Source organism: Geotrypetes seraphini, chromosome 11, assembly GCF_902459505.1.
Source record: "Geotrypetes seraphini chromosome 11, aGeoSer1.1, whole genome shotgun sequence".
In the NCBI taxonomy this organism is placed as follows: Eukaryota; Metazoa; Chordata; class Amphibia; order Gymnophiona; family Dermophiidae; genus Geotrypetes; species Geotrypetes seraphini.
The window spans coordinates 119,342,607-119,359,916 of NC_047094.1; the positions used below are offsets into that span (position 1 = coordinate 119,342,607).

The 17,310-nt window shown below is 44.0% G+C and overlaps 1 protein-coding gene across 1 annotated transcript in view; it reads left to right on the forward strand.

Annotated features, from left to right (window-relative positions):
- SLC12A5 (solute carrier family 12 member 5) overlaps positions 1-17,310 on the forward strand; it is a gene marked incomplete at its 5' end in the record, with an annotated part of 142,652 nt that overhangs the window by 6,765 nt on the left and 118,577 nt on the right. The window contains one exon of the mRNA XM_033962619.1: positions 9,227-9,373. Coding sequence (XP_033818510.1) covers positions 9,227-9,373 — 147 coding nt within the window. The remainder of the gene's footprint in view (positions 1-9,226; positions 9,374-17,310) is intronic.

The following is a 17,310-nucleotide window of genomic DNA, read 5'->3' on the forward strand; positions in this document are numbered from 1 at the left end:
TTTTAGGAAGCCTGTTCCGTTGTCCCCCAAGCACAGCTTCGGGACGTCAAAATATCCCGTTTTCAGGGGCCCGCTGAAGAAACAAGTACCATAATGAATACAGCTCCCCCGGTACCTTATTTAAATCCTGGCGGCTGACTCCTGTCCTGATGTCTTCCGGCAACGGCAGTGTGGCGTGCCTGCCCGGTCCTGTGCTGCTCACTGAATGGCTGCCATCAGTTCATGCTATTCCTGTGAGAACTGATGGCAGCCATTCAGTGAGCAGCACAGGACCAGGCAGGTGTGCGCAAAGCTCGCGCCTGCCTTGTGCGTCGTTCTGCCACTGCTGGAAGACATCAGGACAGGAGGCAGTCGTCGGGATTTTAAAAAAAGGTACTGGGGGGGTTGGGAGGGTGAGTCCCGGGTCTGGGGAAGGGGTCCTGTCCCATTTTGAGGAAAAAAAAAAAAAATCAATGGTCATGTTACCTATACCCCTGTTAGAATACTCAGATCACAATCACCAAATCTTTTAACAGTTCCATTTCTCTGTATTATTACCACTACACGTGCAACAAACTTTTCCGTAATGCTCTGGAACTCATTGCCCCCTGAACTACGGGACAAAACTATGCTTGATCGATTGAAGGGAAAACTAAAAACATTCCTCTTTAAAGATGCTTTTTAACCTTTAACCCGCTAATCTTATGTAACAATACTCTTGTTTTAAGCCTTGGTTATCAGACGGGATCCCCCATCCTTTTTGTATTTCCCCTAGAGGGCTCTCTTTCCTATTTGGAATTGTATTTTCTCCCTCCAAACCTATTGTCACAGTAAGTGGTGTACGTTACAATGTACGTCTCCCCTATTTGTTGTTTTTATTATGCACAAACCACTTAGAAGATTGATAGGCAGTTTATCAAATTGGTATTACACTTGGAACTATCGTTTCTTACTTTGGTTGTTAGCAAACATTAGGTGCCAGACCTTAGTGCAGATTAGCAACTAGGCCCCTACTCTCAGGAAAGACAGGAGACATTGGATATCGTGAACTGACCCAATCAAAAGGATTTACACTGATTAGTTTTGTGTTTGAGGGTACACCGACAAATCCGCGCAGGACAATTGCACCTAGATAAATGCGCCCCGACAATTGCACGCATGGTCAAGTGCACGCACGACAACGGCACTCCGTCAATTGCGCCCCGTGACTGAATCTGCCATAAGTGGATATCTGGAAGGGGGCCTGAGGAGTCTGAGCAAATCAGGGCCTTCCAGATATCCACTTATGTAAAGGGTTCCCATATTCATATGTAAACCTTACCCTATCACTAGATAGCAAGTGAATGTTTTAGCCCCTCAAAAAAGAGAGTTACTTCGTAACCCTCAAAAAGTCAAAATAGTATCCACCATCAGGGCACATTTGACGGGTCATCTCCCTTTCAGTACGCGCATTTGACGTGCGCGCGATTGTCGGGGATCATTTGTCGGGGCCCAATTGTCGTGCGCATTTGATGGGTCACCTTGTTTGAGGACCCCCTGAGAAAGATTTGCAAAAGCTTGTGCACCTCAGATTTCATTATCGGAACCTCCTGGACCTTTGCAGGCCGTAGGAAAAGGGTCTGAGTGAATGAGCTGACTGCAGATGTCAGCAAGATAGGGGAAATAAGTTAATCACAGTCAAGCCAAGGTTATTAGCCTTGCTGTAAGTGAACACAGATGATTTCTCAGAGTTTCTGCTAACCTGATTTGACATGGCACCCTCGTATTCTCTTGTCACGGCGCTTTTTGTCACGCTACAGTGGAATCTCACTCAGAATCCTTCCAGGCTCTGGGACGCAGTCCATTTGCATGCAGATGACTGTACTGATGGATTCAGAAGTTATTCCCCTTCATCGAAAAGATTCCATTTCCTCTCTGCAGTTTGATGCCTCACAGATCCTCAGTCCCAGTTCCGCATCACTGATGAGACTCTTGAGTGGTGGGATAACTCTCTCATTACTTCTGCATCACAAGGTTCAGGAATGGTACAAAGATCAAAAGCTTAAACTCAAAGTACTTCCCTGAAAGGAAATTTATAGTTCAAAGCATCATGGGCAGTCCTGCGATAGGGTCTGTTGTGCAGGGGGTTCTCAATCCAGTCCTTGGAACACACTCAAGGTGATGAATATGTATGAGATAAATTTGCATGCACAGCCTCCATTGTATGCAAATCTATTTCATGCATATTCACTTTGGATATTTTGAAAGCCAGACTGGCCCAGTGTGTCCCGAAGAACCCTGATCTTGAGCTATGAGGGAACGGTTTTATCACCTGTATAAAATCTCGGAATTTGAGATAGAATAATGCAGCCAGCCAGGCAGTGGTGTAGCCAGACCACCAATTTGGGGTAGGTCTGAGCCCAAAGTGGGTAGGCACAAAATTTTCGCTCCACTCCCACCTTTCTCCCCCCCCCCCCAACTGAAAATACAAATACCTTAGTTAGCAGACAGCGCCAAGCCCCAACAGCTGAAGACCTCTTCTTCTGGCAAACTCCAACCAAGTTTGGCAGTTGGCCACCACTGCTGCCACAGGCACCCTGCATATGCTCAGTCCAGAACTAACACTAGAGCCTCCAATATGCTGATTATACAAGTGGGGTTGGATTCCTTAGAGCTCCACTAATAGAGTGTTACATCTACAAAAGAATAGGAAAACATTCTCCTGTCATCAAATAATGATTTAAAAAAAAAAACATTTTCATGCAAAAGAACTAGCATTATTTTATTAAATGAACCTTCAATATCTGCACTTTATTGTGGAAAATAACAGAAATTTAACATACTTCGCTAATAGCTAAACATGTACATTTTGGTGTAGTCATCTACCGATGGCATCCCAAACACTCAAGCATTCAATCTCTTCTTGAGACAGTCAGGATAAAGCCTGCGATGCTCCGTGCAACAAGGCCTCGCGCACTGCTTGGTCAGTTCTAGAGTGTGAACCTCAAAAGGGGGTGGGACCAGGGGGAAGAGTGTGAATCTCAAAAGGGGGCGGGTCCAGGGGGAAGAGTGTGAACCTCAAAAGGGGGCGGGACCAGGGGGAAGAGTGTGAGCAATCCTGAAAGTTAATCACACTGTTTTAGAATGTGTCTGACCCATACATAAGTTAGGCTCAGGCATTTAGGCCTGTTTTTTCTTTGCCTAAATGTTAGTGATGTGTACAGCTACTAAGCGCAATTTTGTAAATTGTGCGTGCCTTTTGCAGAAATCGTGCTAAGCACTGTTATGACTGGTCGTGATTTTTTAAGAACATAAGAAATGCCTTCACCGGATCAGACCCTAGGTCCATCCAGTCCGGCGACCCACACACGCGGAGGCCAATCCCGGTGATCCCTGCTAAAGACTTTGTTTACCCGTATCCCTCAATGTGTTTTGCAAGAAGGTGTGCATCTAACTTGCCCTTAAATCCTGGAATGGTGGTCTCCGACACAACCTCTTCCGGGAGAGCATTCCAAGCGTCCACCACTATAAGCGTTAGACACTATATATAGAATCAAGTCCTGTATGTGCAACAAATAATTCCCCTCTGCTACTTTAAGAGCTCACAAATCATCCTAATTTATATTTACCATTTCCCCATGGCTCTGATTGATCAGATGATTGTAAAAGAGAACCTCCATTGCGGTCCTCCCTATGCATCATGAATTCATTAAAGGCAAATTAATCATATTGTAACCCTGATGAGTCAGGCTTAAATATTCCTGAATTCTACCAAAGCTTCCTTTTGCTTATTTTGGGTATACTGTTATGTTATGTTATGTTACATGTATATTCAATCAGATTGTATCACACCTTATCTTGACTTGCATCTCTCCATAAGGTAGAAGATAGATGAAGTCACCTTATACTTAATAGAAACATAAAAACATAGAAAGATGACGGCAGAACAGGGCTATAGTCCATCAAGTCTGCCCACTCTACTGACCCACCCCCTTAAGTCTGTGCCCTAATGACCCAATTCCTTAACTTGATCCTCGTAGGGATCCTACATAGGTGTCCCATTTATTCTTAAAGTCAGGCACGCTGGTGGCCTCGACCCCTGCACTGGAAGCTTGTTCCAGTGATCTACCACTCTTTCCATGAAGAAATACTTTCTGGTGTCGCCATGAAATTTCCCACCTCTGAGTTTGAGCGGATGTCCTCTTGTGGCCGAGGGTCCTTTGAGAAAGAAAATATCATCTTCCACCTCGACACGTCCTAAGATGTACTTAAATGTCTCAATCATGTCCCCCGTCTCCCTACGTTCTTCGAGAGTGTAGAGCTGCAATTTGTTCAGTCTCTTCGTACGAGAGATCCTTGAGCCCCGAGATCATCCTGGTGGCCATCCGCTGATTGGACATCCACTGGTGACCATCCGCTAATTGTATGGACCTTCAGACCGCAACCGGGCACACAACACTACCGGTCCATACAATTAAGTATAAGGTGACTTCATCTATCTTCTACCTTATGGAGAGATACAAGTCAAGATAAGGTGTGATACAATCTGATTGAATATACAATAGTGGCATATATTTTTCAGGATTATATGACATGTATATCCAGTCACTAATTATGCTGCCTCAAACGTCTTCAAATAAAAGCCTAAAGCAACAACTTATATTTGGTAAAACAGATGAAAACAAATAGAAACATCTCAAGCAATAGAAATATGTTTTTTTATCTGTCTTTTAAATTTGCTAACTGCTAAATATGTTTGCAGAAACTGTCATAGCTTAAACATCCACTTATTTTAACATAAACATATTTTGTTTCCTCCTCCATAAGTATCTGTTTGCCAGAAAATACAAAAGCGAAGAAATGCAGGAGTTGATTCACTAGAGTAGATATTAAAGGAAGAACCATCAGTGACTTAGCGTGCCGGTTAAAACTCTGCTTCGTTCAGCTCACAGTGGGGTCCTTTTACTAAAGCCGCGGTTAAAAGTGGCCTTAGTGCAACCCTTAGGCCCTGTTTTACTAAGGTGCGCTAACCGATTAGCGATTTAGCGCACGCTAAACCCTAACGCATGCATGTTAGTCTATGGACGCGTCAGCATTTAACGCACGCTAGTTTGATTAGTGCACGCTAATCGGTTAGCGCACCTTAGTAACACAGGGGGTTAGACAGGTCTTTGCCAAGCACTAAGGCCACTTGTGCCACGCCCGGAACTTGGCTAATTTTCCTATTTCCAGAATTAACAGCCGCGCATTCATTGCACAATTAACATGCGGCCATTAAAAAAATATATTTTTTTAATATTCTTTATTCATTTTTGAAACTTCAATTGTGCACAACAAATGATGCATATACATACATTATTATCATTACAGCACAATATACTTAATAAAAGAAAGATAAGACTTATTTTCTCCCATCCCCTTCCAATTTATAAAATCCTGGGGGGGGGAGGTATGTTTTGGCATTTGTTACGAAGTAAAGAAGGGTTGATTATAAGTATTTTTATGAGATGGCCATTAAAAATATTGCTGTGTGAGCCCTTACCACCACTCCTTTTGTAGGCAGCAAGGGCGCAAACACGAACCTCACGCTAATTAGTTAGCGCTCAGCAATGCCCCATCCGCTAAGTAGCATTGTCATGCTCACTCTCCACTCCCAAACACAGCCCCTTCCACAAAAATACAAAGGGCTTGATTCTGGAAATGGCACCTGGCGCGGTGGGCGCCTGCAAAACGGGCACCTACCCTGTCCAGTGGCATAGCATGGGCGAGCGGCACTAGGGTGGTGGCACCCCTCTCCCTCCCCGCCCCTTCCTCGTACCTTTCTATCTTCGGCGAGAGCAGCCACGAACATGCCGCTCGCGTCAGCTTTGGCACTCTCTCCGATGTTATTTCCTAGGCGTGGTTCCGAAAGTGACATCAGAGAGAGCGCCACAGCCGACGCGAGCAGTAAGTCCATGGCTACTCGTGCCAAAGTTAAAAAGGTACGGGGGGAAGGGAAGGGGCATGAACACGGCAGGGGGAGGAGTGGGAAGGGAGGAGTGGAGAGCAGGTGGGGTGCCAGCGTACTGAGAATGACCGTGCCCGGGGCGGTCCACCCCCCACCCCCCTTACTATGCCACTGACCGTGTCAATCACCGGTAGGCGCTGTGTCCAGAACAGAGTCTATTTTCATCTATAGATGTCTTGAACGTAGGTCAGTGTTTTACAGGCCTACGTTTAAGGTGTCTGACATGCACCTATGAGAAGCGCCTAGGCATGCCTACGGATGCCAAAGGCCACTTCTGGCATAAACCATGCCTGTGCCAGCCTTAGGTGTTTTTAGGTATGCCTAGATATCTACATATGTGTGCAAACAATGCCTACATTGAAAGTGTCCTTTGCCCCCTGATTGGTCCGTTCGCTGGCGGTAGGATGCCCACTACCGCCTACAATCGGGATGCCGTTTCTAGAATCAGGTCCAAAATATTTATTTACTGCATGGGGTGCACTGCAAATCAGCAAATTTACCGCTCACGGTAAGCACATGTTATTGTTTACTGCAGTTTAGTAAAAGGACCCCCCCCCCCATGATAGCCACATATATTAACATGCATTTACTAAATGAGTGGTTGAGTAGGCATCAAGCAAAAATTAAACCTACATAAAAAAGCAGGGCTATAAAGCTGGGGATTCACTGAATCCCCTGAAAGCCCTCACTGCATGCCACTGTTTACCACTAACACTATTTTAGCACAGATCCTCTTTTATGTGAGTTAAATGAGATTAACAATAAAAATAACACATCTTAACAGCAGCTCACATGCACAGGATGTGGCTCTCTTTCAGCTGAAAGGAGGCTCTGAACTGAGGGGCTTAGGATGAAGTTGATGGACTCAAGAGAAATCGAAGGAAATGTTTTTCTAAATGAAATTTTAATTGGCGCAGCCAATCAGTGAGCTGATAAAACCAATTAAAACCACTTAAGGTAGGCGGCAGCAGGGCGCCTACCTATTGCTGCCTAACTTAAGGCGTCGTTTTTAGAATCAGGCCCAAAATGTCTTTTTATCAATGTATCATTGCTGAGTGTGAAAATAGAAAAGCTGTAGCTATAATACCAAGAAATTTGCTCCATTAAGCAAAAATAATAGCATAATCCATGCCATCCTGTTTAAATTGTAAGCTCTTCTGAGCAGGGACTGTCTTCTTTGTGACTCTGTACAGTGCTGCGTACATCTATTAGCGCTACAGAAATAATTGATAGTAGTAGGAGTAGCCTAGTGATTAGAGCAGCTGCCTCAACACCCTGAGGTTGTGAGTTCAGTTCCCACTACAGCTCCTTGTGACTCTGGACAAGTCACTTAGCACTTCATTGCCCCAGGTACAAAATAAGTACCTGTCTAAAATATGTTCACTGCTCTGATTATAACCACACAAAAAAGCAGTATATCAAGTCCTTTACCTTTTACAATCCAGCTATTGTGACATCATTGATGAGGTTGACTCTTATTGGTGGAATGAGGCATTATGACATCACAATCTTAGCTCTTAGGCCACGGGGAGTAGAGGAGTGGCCTAATGGTTAGAGCAGCTGCCTCAGCACCCTGAGGTTGGGAGTTCAGTTCCTTGTGATTCTGGCCAGGTCACTTAACACTTCATTGCCCCAGGTACAAAATAAGTACCTGTCTAAAATATGTAAACCACTTTGTGTAAGCCAGTTTTGATTGCGTAAACCAGGTCCCCAACCCTGTCCTGGAGGACCACTAGCCAGTCGGGTTTTTGGGATATCCCTAATGAATATGCATGGGGCAGATCTGGGGAAGATTTCAAGGTGACACCAGGAAGTACTTCTTCACCGAGCGGGTGATTGATCAGGTTTCTCTGTGTCTCTCCTCTGTTGTCCTTTCCTGTGTTCTGTCCTTCTTTGGCTGTGTATCTCTTCCTCGCTGCTTCTCTCCTTCTGCTAATCTAGCTCCATTCATTCTTAGGATAACATGACAGGCAGATATTACCCTGGTTGCTGTGCCAGATGCTTGAACAGAATCGGTAATAAGTATCAGAAGCTTATGTGCAGTGCGTGAACGTGTCTTCCCTTTCTTGGCGGCTGACATTATAGCCCTCTGCTCACACCACATGGGGCACTGAGATGTTCCTCCAAACTCTGCCCCTCCACCCTGTAAAGCCTTTCCTCTTCCCTAACAGATGAGATGTACTGCTTGCACTGCAGTGCTAATTTCCACCATAAAGGGGATAAACACAGGTAGGGCTACCAGATTTTACTTCCTTAAAATCCAGACCCATAGACCCGCCCCCCCGGCCCCCCCAGTTCCACCCACACCATGCCCCTAGCCCCCACCCCCTTAGCCTGTTCTTGTTGGTCGGTCGGGCATCATACGCACATCATACACATGTGATGCCACCGTGTTGCATTCATGCATGCACAAATGCCCCCTCCTGATACGATCTACTTTTCAAAACCCAAAGTGCCGGGTTTTGAAAAGTCGTCCGGACATGCCCTCTGAAAAGAAGACATGTCCAGGTAAATCTGGACGTCTGGTAACCCTAAACACAATCCTCCATTTCTTTTTTTTCTTCCCTCTGTTCTAAGTCCTCTTCCTAACCTATACCAGCAGTGCAGGTGGGCAAACCTCTTCTCTTCTCCATGCGTGCCTTGCCTTCCTCCCATGCCTCTAGCTCTTTCCTGGCATGAACAGCATCTCCTATCTCCTGTTCACACTAACCTTGGCTCTCCTTCTGATGTCACTTCCTGGCCCCATGGCCAGGAAGTGACTTCAGAGGGAGAGCCGAGGCCGGCACAAGCAGTAGGATGGGGATGCTGCTTGTGCCAGCAAAGAGCTAGAGGCATGGGAGGAAGGCAAGGCACGCGTACGGTGGGGAAGGACTGGGGTGGAGAAGAGAAGATGTGCCGACACCCCTACCAAGACAGCGCCTGGGGTAGTCCCCCCCCTGCCTTACTATGCCACTGCCGCATGGATGTCTCAATTCCAGTTATGTTTCATTTGCTGTTATTCGTTCATTATACCTGTTGTTTTTCTCGCTCCTTTTCCTCTTTCCTCTAATTATAGTCTCTTCCCCTTTTCTTCACTGTCTCCTTTCTCTCTCTCCAGCTGATAGCCTTTCTTCAGCAATGATCACAACCTTATCCTGTTGTCTAGCAGTTAGGAGAATTTTGGCGTGGAAACTAAATACCTTCTTATATTGTCTTTCAGAACCATTGGGTAAGGCTGCTTTCTTCCCCAAGTAATCAATTTGTCTACTTGTTCTTTCATAGGCTCCACGAATGGGAACCTTCATGGGCGTCTATCTTCCTTGCCTGCAGAACATCTTTGGGGTGATTTTATTCCTGCGTCTAACTTGGGTCGTGGGCATCTCTGGCGTGATGGAGTCCTTCGTTATGGTCCTGATGTGTTGCTCCTGCGTGAGTGTTGGCAGCTGCTTATCATACCAGTATTATGACAGGCAATTTGGAGATCCCCCACAGACAAATTAATATCACACTGAGAGCAACTGGACAAACAACACAATAACACAGATACAACATGAAAACAACACAAAGACAACAGGGACTTAGGTGTAGGCCCAAATTCTCTAAACAGCATCGTAATTGCACCTACAGAGACATCTAACGAAGCCTAAGGTCAAAGTAGTTGTGGTGTATGCCGGAAATGACCTTAGGCCTTTAGACATGATTCTTGTCAAACATAGGTGCTGGTAATGCAGGCCTGCAAAAGCCTGGCCTACATTACCAGCACCTATGTTAGACGTAAGCTGTGATTCTATTAACAGTACCTATGCGTGATTGACCTGCGACCGGTGCTGTTTCTGGAGGGGCTGGCCGATGTAAGCACTGTTAACAGAATCTGTGCCATATTGAACAACAAATGAGTAAAAACAGCTACTTTTGAGAATATCTGCCTTTTAATGCCTCCAGTTTGATGTCAATGAGGACATGATCCGCCATGAATCATGTTTCGCCAATCGGCTGTTTCAAGGAGCGTCCCTTAAAATTACGGCGCTGCTAGATATAGCGGCACAGTAATTTTAAGGGACACTCCTTAAAACAGCCGAGAGGCAAAAGCATTTAAAGTTAAAACTACGGAAAAAAGGGATATGTAAAGTATTTAGAAAGAAACACGAGACTGATGATGATTGAAATGCTAAACTCTTATATAAGCGGCTAAGCTCATAGGAAGCACTACAGAAGGTCCAGCATCCAAAGAGTTAAATGTATTATTGGGGATGATTTAACGTACTTTTGATGTATGTTCATAAGCAAGCACATACCTGTGCTCATGGTCCAAAAAGATCCATACTGACTCTCCTTCTTTTGACATTATCTGCTACAAAAATAGAATTGCCAATCTTAAATACTATAACAAAAAACTATTTAATAAATACATAATATTACTCAGTGTAAACCAGTGTAAACTACAAAATATATAAGCACAGGATATTTCCAATTCATCAATCTTACAATGCACTCCCCTACCAATAAATATAAAAATAAAAGCAACAGTCCGTACTTATCTCCACTGGAATAATTGCGTTGTCCTGGGCTCAGCTGCAGATCCGAAGGTGCTTCATGCTCCCAACAAAAAACAAAAAAACAAAAATTCAAAAAGTTAAAAAAATCACAATCAAAGATCAAGTTCATTAATCCAATTAATCCATACTCAATTCATCAGGTCAAACAAACCATGTTATCAACAAATGATTGTTTGAACTGATGAACTGAAAATGGATTAATTGGATTAATGAATTTGAACTTTGATTGTGATTTTTTGAACTTTTGGAATTTTTGGGATTTTTTTGTTTTTTGTTGGGAGCACGAAGCACTTTCAGATCTGCAGCTGAGCCCAGGACAACACAATTATTCCAGTGGAGATAAGTACTCCTCTACTTTTATGGACTGTTGCTTTTATTGTTATATTTATTGGCATTGTAAGTTTGATGAATTGGAAATATCCTGTGCTTATATATTTTGTAGTTTACACTGAGTAATATTATGTATTTATTAAATAGTTTTTTTTATTATAGTATTTAAGATTGGCAATTCTTTTTTTGTAGAAGTTTTTAAATAGTAAAGAATTGGATTTAAGTATTTAATACTCCCATTTTATAGTGAGTGTTGATTATCTGCTACAGCCATTAAAAAAACTATTGTATAACCGAGTGCATGTAAATATGTGCGTCTTTGATACACAGAAAAGTGGCACTTAAATGCATACATGTACTGCGAACTGTTCTATAGGATAGCATGTAACTACAAGAGGGCATATACATGGGCAGTGTGGTGGGGTAAGGGCATGACTCCATCTTATGCATGCTACTCTTAGTATACTGTAAGTTACGGGCCAATATTCAGATTGAGTACCTGAGTCAATTCATGTAAACTGAGCTTCCCTGTGAGAACAGTATAGAAAAATAAGCCCAAGTTATTCCACACTTTTCTTGACATTTTTCATTTCAATGAGGCAAATGCATCTAGTAAATGGACACAAGTATAGGGAAACGAAGCCATTGTGACATCACCGATGAGGTTGGCTCTTAAGCATTGGTGGGATGAGGCATTGTGACATCACAATAGGAGGGGCCACTAAAAGGGTCTCAGCCCAACCAAGACAAGAATGGGGGAGAGTGTGGCACAGTGATTAAAGTTACAGCCTCCGCACCCTGAGGTTCTGGGTTCAAGCCTACACTGCTCCTTGTGATCCTGGGCAAGTCACTTAATCCACCCCCCCCCCAATTGCCCCAAGTACATTAGAGAGATTGTGAGCCCACCAGGATAGACAGGGAAAAATGATTGAGTACCTGAATAAATTCATGTGAACCACTCTGAGCTCCCCTGGAAGAAGTTTAGAAAATTGATTAACTGTTCCCCTTAACTGTATCCATGACATCCTGTTTGTCTGTCTTGATTGTTTAGATTGTAAATTCTTTTGAGCAGGGACTGTTTTCTTCTTCTTTGTGACTCTGTACAGCGCTGCGTACATCTGGTAGCGCTATAGAAATAATTAATAGCAGTAGTAGTAAATAAATAAATACGTGCTATTTAAGCCGTCAGCTCCGTTTCTGGCTAATTTAAATGGCACTGAATATTAGCTGGTCTGTTCTCTATGAATAAGGTGGAAAACAGAGGAGAGGTCGGAGCAGAATGGATGTTTAGAGGATACCAGCCGATTGGTTCGCTTTCTTCGGCCAGGACTCACCCTTAGACTTTCTCAGCGGAATTCTATAACTTGGTGCCACAACGTAGGTACCACAGTGGGGCACACTTAATGCCAATTCTATAACATCCCCTAAGCCAATATAGAAAACCAACAAAAAGCCGTGTAGGCATGCTAAAATATAAATGCAGCCACTTATGACAAGTCGTATGTTGGCGTGCCTGGATGTGCCACGCAATGTGTGCAACTGATAGCATTCTGTAAGTTGTATGTGTCATTTGATGACACACCCATGGCTCACCAATACTCTGTCTACATGGACTTGCTAGGCGACTGCGGTGTGTAGGTTACAGAACAGCACCTAGCACTTACACGTGCTCTTACACGTGCTCAAAGAAGGATTGGATAAATTCCTGATACGGGGATTGAGCGATACAGATAGAGGTAGGGATAGGTTATGAAAGGGTATAGATAGAATGGATAAAGGGGATCCAAGGGTGTAGACAAGGATCACCTTACAGGTCATGGACCTGATGGGCCGCCGCGGGAGCGGCCGCTGGGCGCAATGGACCTTCAGGTCTGACCCAGCGGAGGCAACTTCTTATGTTCTTATGTTAATTTATGCTTCTAACGAATGGCGTAGAAAGTGCTGAAGATAAAAAGATACGGCAGGGGGAAGAGAAGGGGCGCACGTGCAGCAGGAGAGGCGGGGAAGAGGATGGGAGAGGGGTGCCACCGCCCCCTGCTATGCCACTGCTTCTGACACATATAAATCTATTATTCTATAGAATACAAATGCACTTGACATGTAACACTAGGCATCAAGTTATAGCATTGCCTTTCACATGTGTTCCCTAGTCAGACATGAAAGTCTGCTAGTTCCCAAAATCCATTCTCACTCAACCGTTGTTCTCACATCTTAGGCATTACCTGTCTCTGGTTCCCGTCCCCTTCCAGTCTTTCACCCTGCTGTTTCCATTACAGTATTGGCAATCTGCTTTCAACTTGGTTTCTGCTCTGTCCTTCTTCCCCCCCCCCCCCATGCCAGGCTATCCCTTGCTGCCTCACTCCGGTTGCCATCTTAGCACAACACTGCGGCAGGACTCAGTATGCCATCAGCTCCTGACTCTGCAAGTGCAGTGGCCCGGAGTGGGGAGCAGTTTTTGCTGTTTTTCTGTACTGTCTCTTTTGTTAAACAGAGATAATGTTTTTTTAATGAGGTGTATTTTCCTTTAAGACAATCTGTATTAATCAGACTTTTAATTTCCAGCAGGAGATGTTTAATGAGGTCGGTTCTGATTGGTGCATCTCTTGTTGCCATGGATTCTCATCCTGCTTTTTTGACTTTAGTGCCCGAAGGAGCGTTCTCCAAACCATTTGCGGCTAATGATTTTTTGTTTTAGTTTATTTGGAAACATTTTGCATTAACGTGGGAGACTAGGTGATAATGATTATAAAATTGGGGATATCCCTTCTTCCCTCAGGTTCTTGCATTTCACAACCTTGGATAAACAGGGCTGGTGCTTCCATTAGGTGAACTAGGCAGTCGACTACAGCACCAAGATTCTTGGGGTGATAAATGGTAGCATGCAGGTAATTTAAATCCCCTCTCTCCTAGGTTTCAAGTTTCCAAGTTTAACTAATATTTACTACTGCCATATTGAAAAAAATCATCCATAATTAATATAGAAAGAAAGAAAAAAATTATATAGGCAGTCCCTGTTTTATGAACCTCTGACTTAAGTTGGATTCGTACTTACGAACGGGGGTCCTGTTTTCCCTTCAGTGTCCTATCGCGCCCCTCTCCCTCCCTCCCGAGTCCCAATGGGCCCCGCCCCCTCTCTCTGCCTCCCTCTATTCTGTGTCTCAAATACGTGCCTCCCTCCGGCAGGTGTTTACCTTCTGGTCAGCTCCCTCCTCCTTCCTAAGGCACATATAAGAGTCAAATTCCCACAAAAGTCACTCAGTAGCTAAACAGTAAGAATCTAATAAACGCCAAACTTTATGAAAATGTGGCAAACAACACTGTTACACTGCCAACATATAGCATTCCACCAGGCGCACTCCGAAAATTCAGAAATTCCAGAGCTTCCTTTCAAATGAAAGAGATTCAACTCATGCACATTTATGCCACGTAGGTATTGAAACATTTTTTGAATTTTTGATTTAAACATCTCTATCATATCTCCCCCTCCACACCATTTCTCTGAAATATACATATTGAGATCTTTAAGTTTGTCCCTATATGCCTTATGATGAAGATGACGCACCATTTTAGTAGCCTTCCTCTGGACCAACTCCATCCTTTTTATATCTTTTTGAAGGTGTGGCCTCCAGAAATTTACACAATATTTTAAATGAGACAGCATGGCAGAACCCCCCCCCCCCCCCCGAAAGACTGAGGACTACCCCAGAGATCTCTAGGAGTCACCATTGACCCTCCAGGTCTTACATTGAACATTACTGATCTGGGGCATCAAATACCCTTGCATTGGCCATTTGAATAAAGTGCTCTGCACTTTCCTATCCTCAACCTCAGTGGAGAGAGACAGAGCTCAGGATGAGAAGATTGGGTGAATGAAATTTACTGACTACTCTTTCGGTCTGAGATGTCCTTGGTTGCCATAAACATCCATTGGTGACTTCTTGCCTATCTTGCTTAGTAGAAAAATGGAATAGTTTTATACTTAGGGGATCTGTGGTGAAATGAGACAGTCATAGGTTCTGATATCTACCTGGCTAGAAATAACAGTGGAATAAATAGTCCTCTGCAGAAAAGAGAAAAAAGTAGGTATCTTAATAGTTCATAAAATAACCATCAATAGGGAATAGTGGAGAGATGCAATAATTAAGCAATCTGTAGAAACACAGAATATGACAGATTTATTTTAGATTTATCTTACACCTTTATCAGTAGCAGCTCAAGCAGAGAGGATTAGGTGACACTTTGACTAAATGGGTTGAGGACTGGCTTGGTGGTAGGCTTCAGAGGCTGGTGGTGAACGGAACCCCCTCCGTAATGACGGCAGTGATCAGCGGAGTGCCACAGGGCTCGGTCTTGGGCCCGATCCTTTTCAATATCTTTATAAGAGACTTGGCTGAGGGGCTTCGCGGTAAAATAATGTTATTCGCCGATGATGCCAAACTGTGTAACATAACAAGCAAGAGCACAACGGACAATATGAAACACGACCTACTCCTATTGGAGCAATGGTCTAGGACCTGGCAACTGAGCTTCAATGCCAAGAAATGCAAAGTCATGCACCTTGGCAGCCAAAATCCATGCGAGACTTACACCCTAAATGGCGAGATCCTAGCAAGGGCTTTTGCAGAACGGGACTTGGGGGTAATCATCAGTGAAGACATGAAGACTGCCAATCAAGTGGAGTGGGCTTCATCTAAGGCTAGGCAGATCATAGGATATATACGTAGGAGTTTCGTCAGCCGCAAGCCTGAAGTCTTTATGCTATTGTATAGATCCATGGTGAGGCCCCATCTGGAATACTGCGTACAATTCTGGAGGCCTCATTACCGCAAGGATGTACTGAGGCTTGAGTCAGTCCAGTGAATGGCCACCCGGATGGTCTCGGGACTCAAGGATCTCCCGTACGAGGAACGGCTGGATAAATTACGGCTATACTCACTCGAGGAACGCAGAGAGAGGGGAGAAATGATCGAGACGTTCAAATACCTCACGGGCCGTATCGAGGTAGAAGAAGATATCTTCTTTTTCAAAGGTCCGACAGCGACAAGAGGACATCCATGGAAAATAAGGGGCGGGAAATTGCACGGCGACACCAGGAAATACTTTTTCACCGAAAGAGTGGTTGATCGCTGGAATAGACTTCCACTTCAGGTGATCGAGGCAAGCAGCGTGCCTGATTTTAAGAAGAAATGGGATTGTCACGTGGGATCTCTGCACAGAGATAAATAGGGGAGGGTCATTGGGGTGGGCAGACTAGATGGGCCGCGGCCCTTATCTGCCGTCTTTTTCTGTTTCTATGTTTCTATATTCAAGTACACTAGAAATTTCCCTGTCCTTGGGGGGGGGGTTCAAATCTAAGGAAAAATGGTAAAATTAAAGGGCATAAATTGAAGTTGAGGAGAGGAGACTTAGGAAGAATGTTGGGAAATTCGGTGGTGGATGCATGGAATGCCCTCCCAAGGGAAGTGGTAGAGAAGAGAATGGTGACGGAATTCAAAACGGCATGGGATAAACCCAGAAGATCTCTAATTAGAAAATGAATGGTATAAATTAAAGAACGAAGGCTGGTACTGGGCAGACTTGCTTGGTCTGTGTCCCATATATGGTGATTCATAGTAACATGGTAAATGATGGCAGATAAAGACCTGAACGGTCCATCCAGTCTGCCCATTAGTTATACCCATTTAAAAAATACATGATTCAATTCACTTGTCATTTCTTTGATTCAGTGCAGGATGGGCTGGGGAGGGTATCAATGGGAACCCCAATATCTTGGAACATGAGGACGTCACTGGCCAGACTTTACAGCAGGCATCCTGCAAACAACGGGATGGTTGGTTAAGCTGGAGTGAGCTTTGATGGCAACTCCAACAGTTGGAACACAGGACAGTACCAGGTGGACTTTACGGTCCATAGCTCAGAAATATCAAAGAAAAAAGGCAAGTTAATTTAATCCTGAATTTATAATGGGTATAACTAATGGGCAGACTGGATGGACCGTTCAGGTCTTTATCTGCCGTCATTTACTATGATACTATGTACCTAAAGCCACAGAGGCTTAAGTAACTTGCTCAAGGTCACAAGGAGGAGCAGTGGAATCTGAAACAGGCTTTCCTGGTTATCAGCTTCGGTCTCTACTAGGTTAAAAGATCATGAGGTCCATTTTGCTTCTTGTTGCTATGTCACAAATCCTATCTGATTTTTTTTGTAACTAGAGTCCTCTGTGTTTATCTGGTTCTTTCTTGAATATCGGAACAAAATGTTCCTCCTTCACCCCCACTTTGGTGTTACCAGAATGCCTTATTGATTTGTAAGATTTCCACCCTAACCAAGTGGTGCCTGGTGGTTTATAAAAAGAAATTCCTTTATGGAGTGCTGCTGAAAAAAATAGTCTTACGTTCATGAAAACTGTCACTTTCAACTTGGTGAGAGATAAAACTATCCAGAGGATGGTAAGCTTTGGCCGAGAGAGCAGCTGATGAA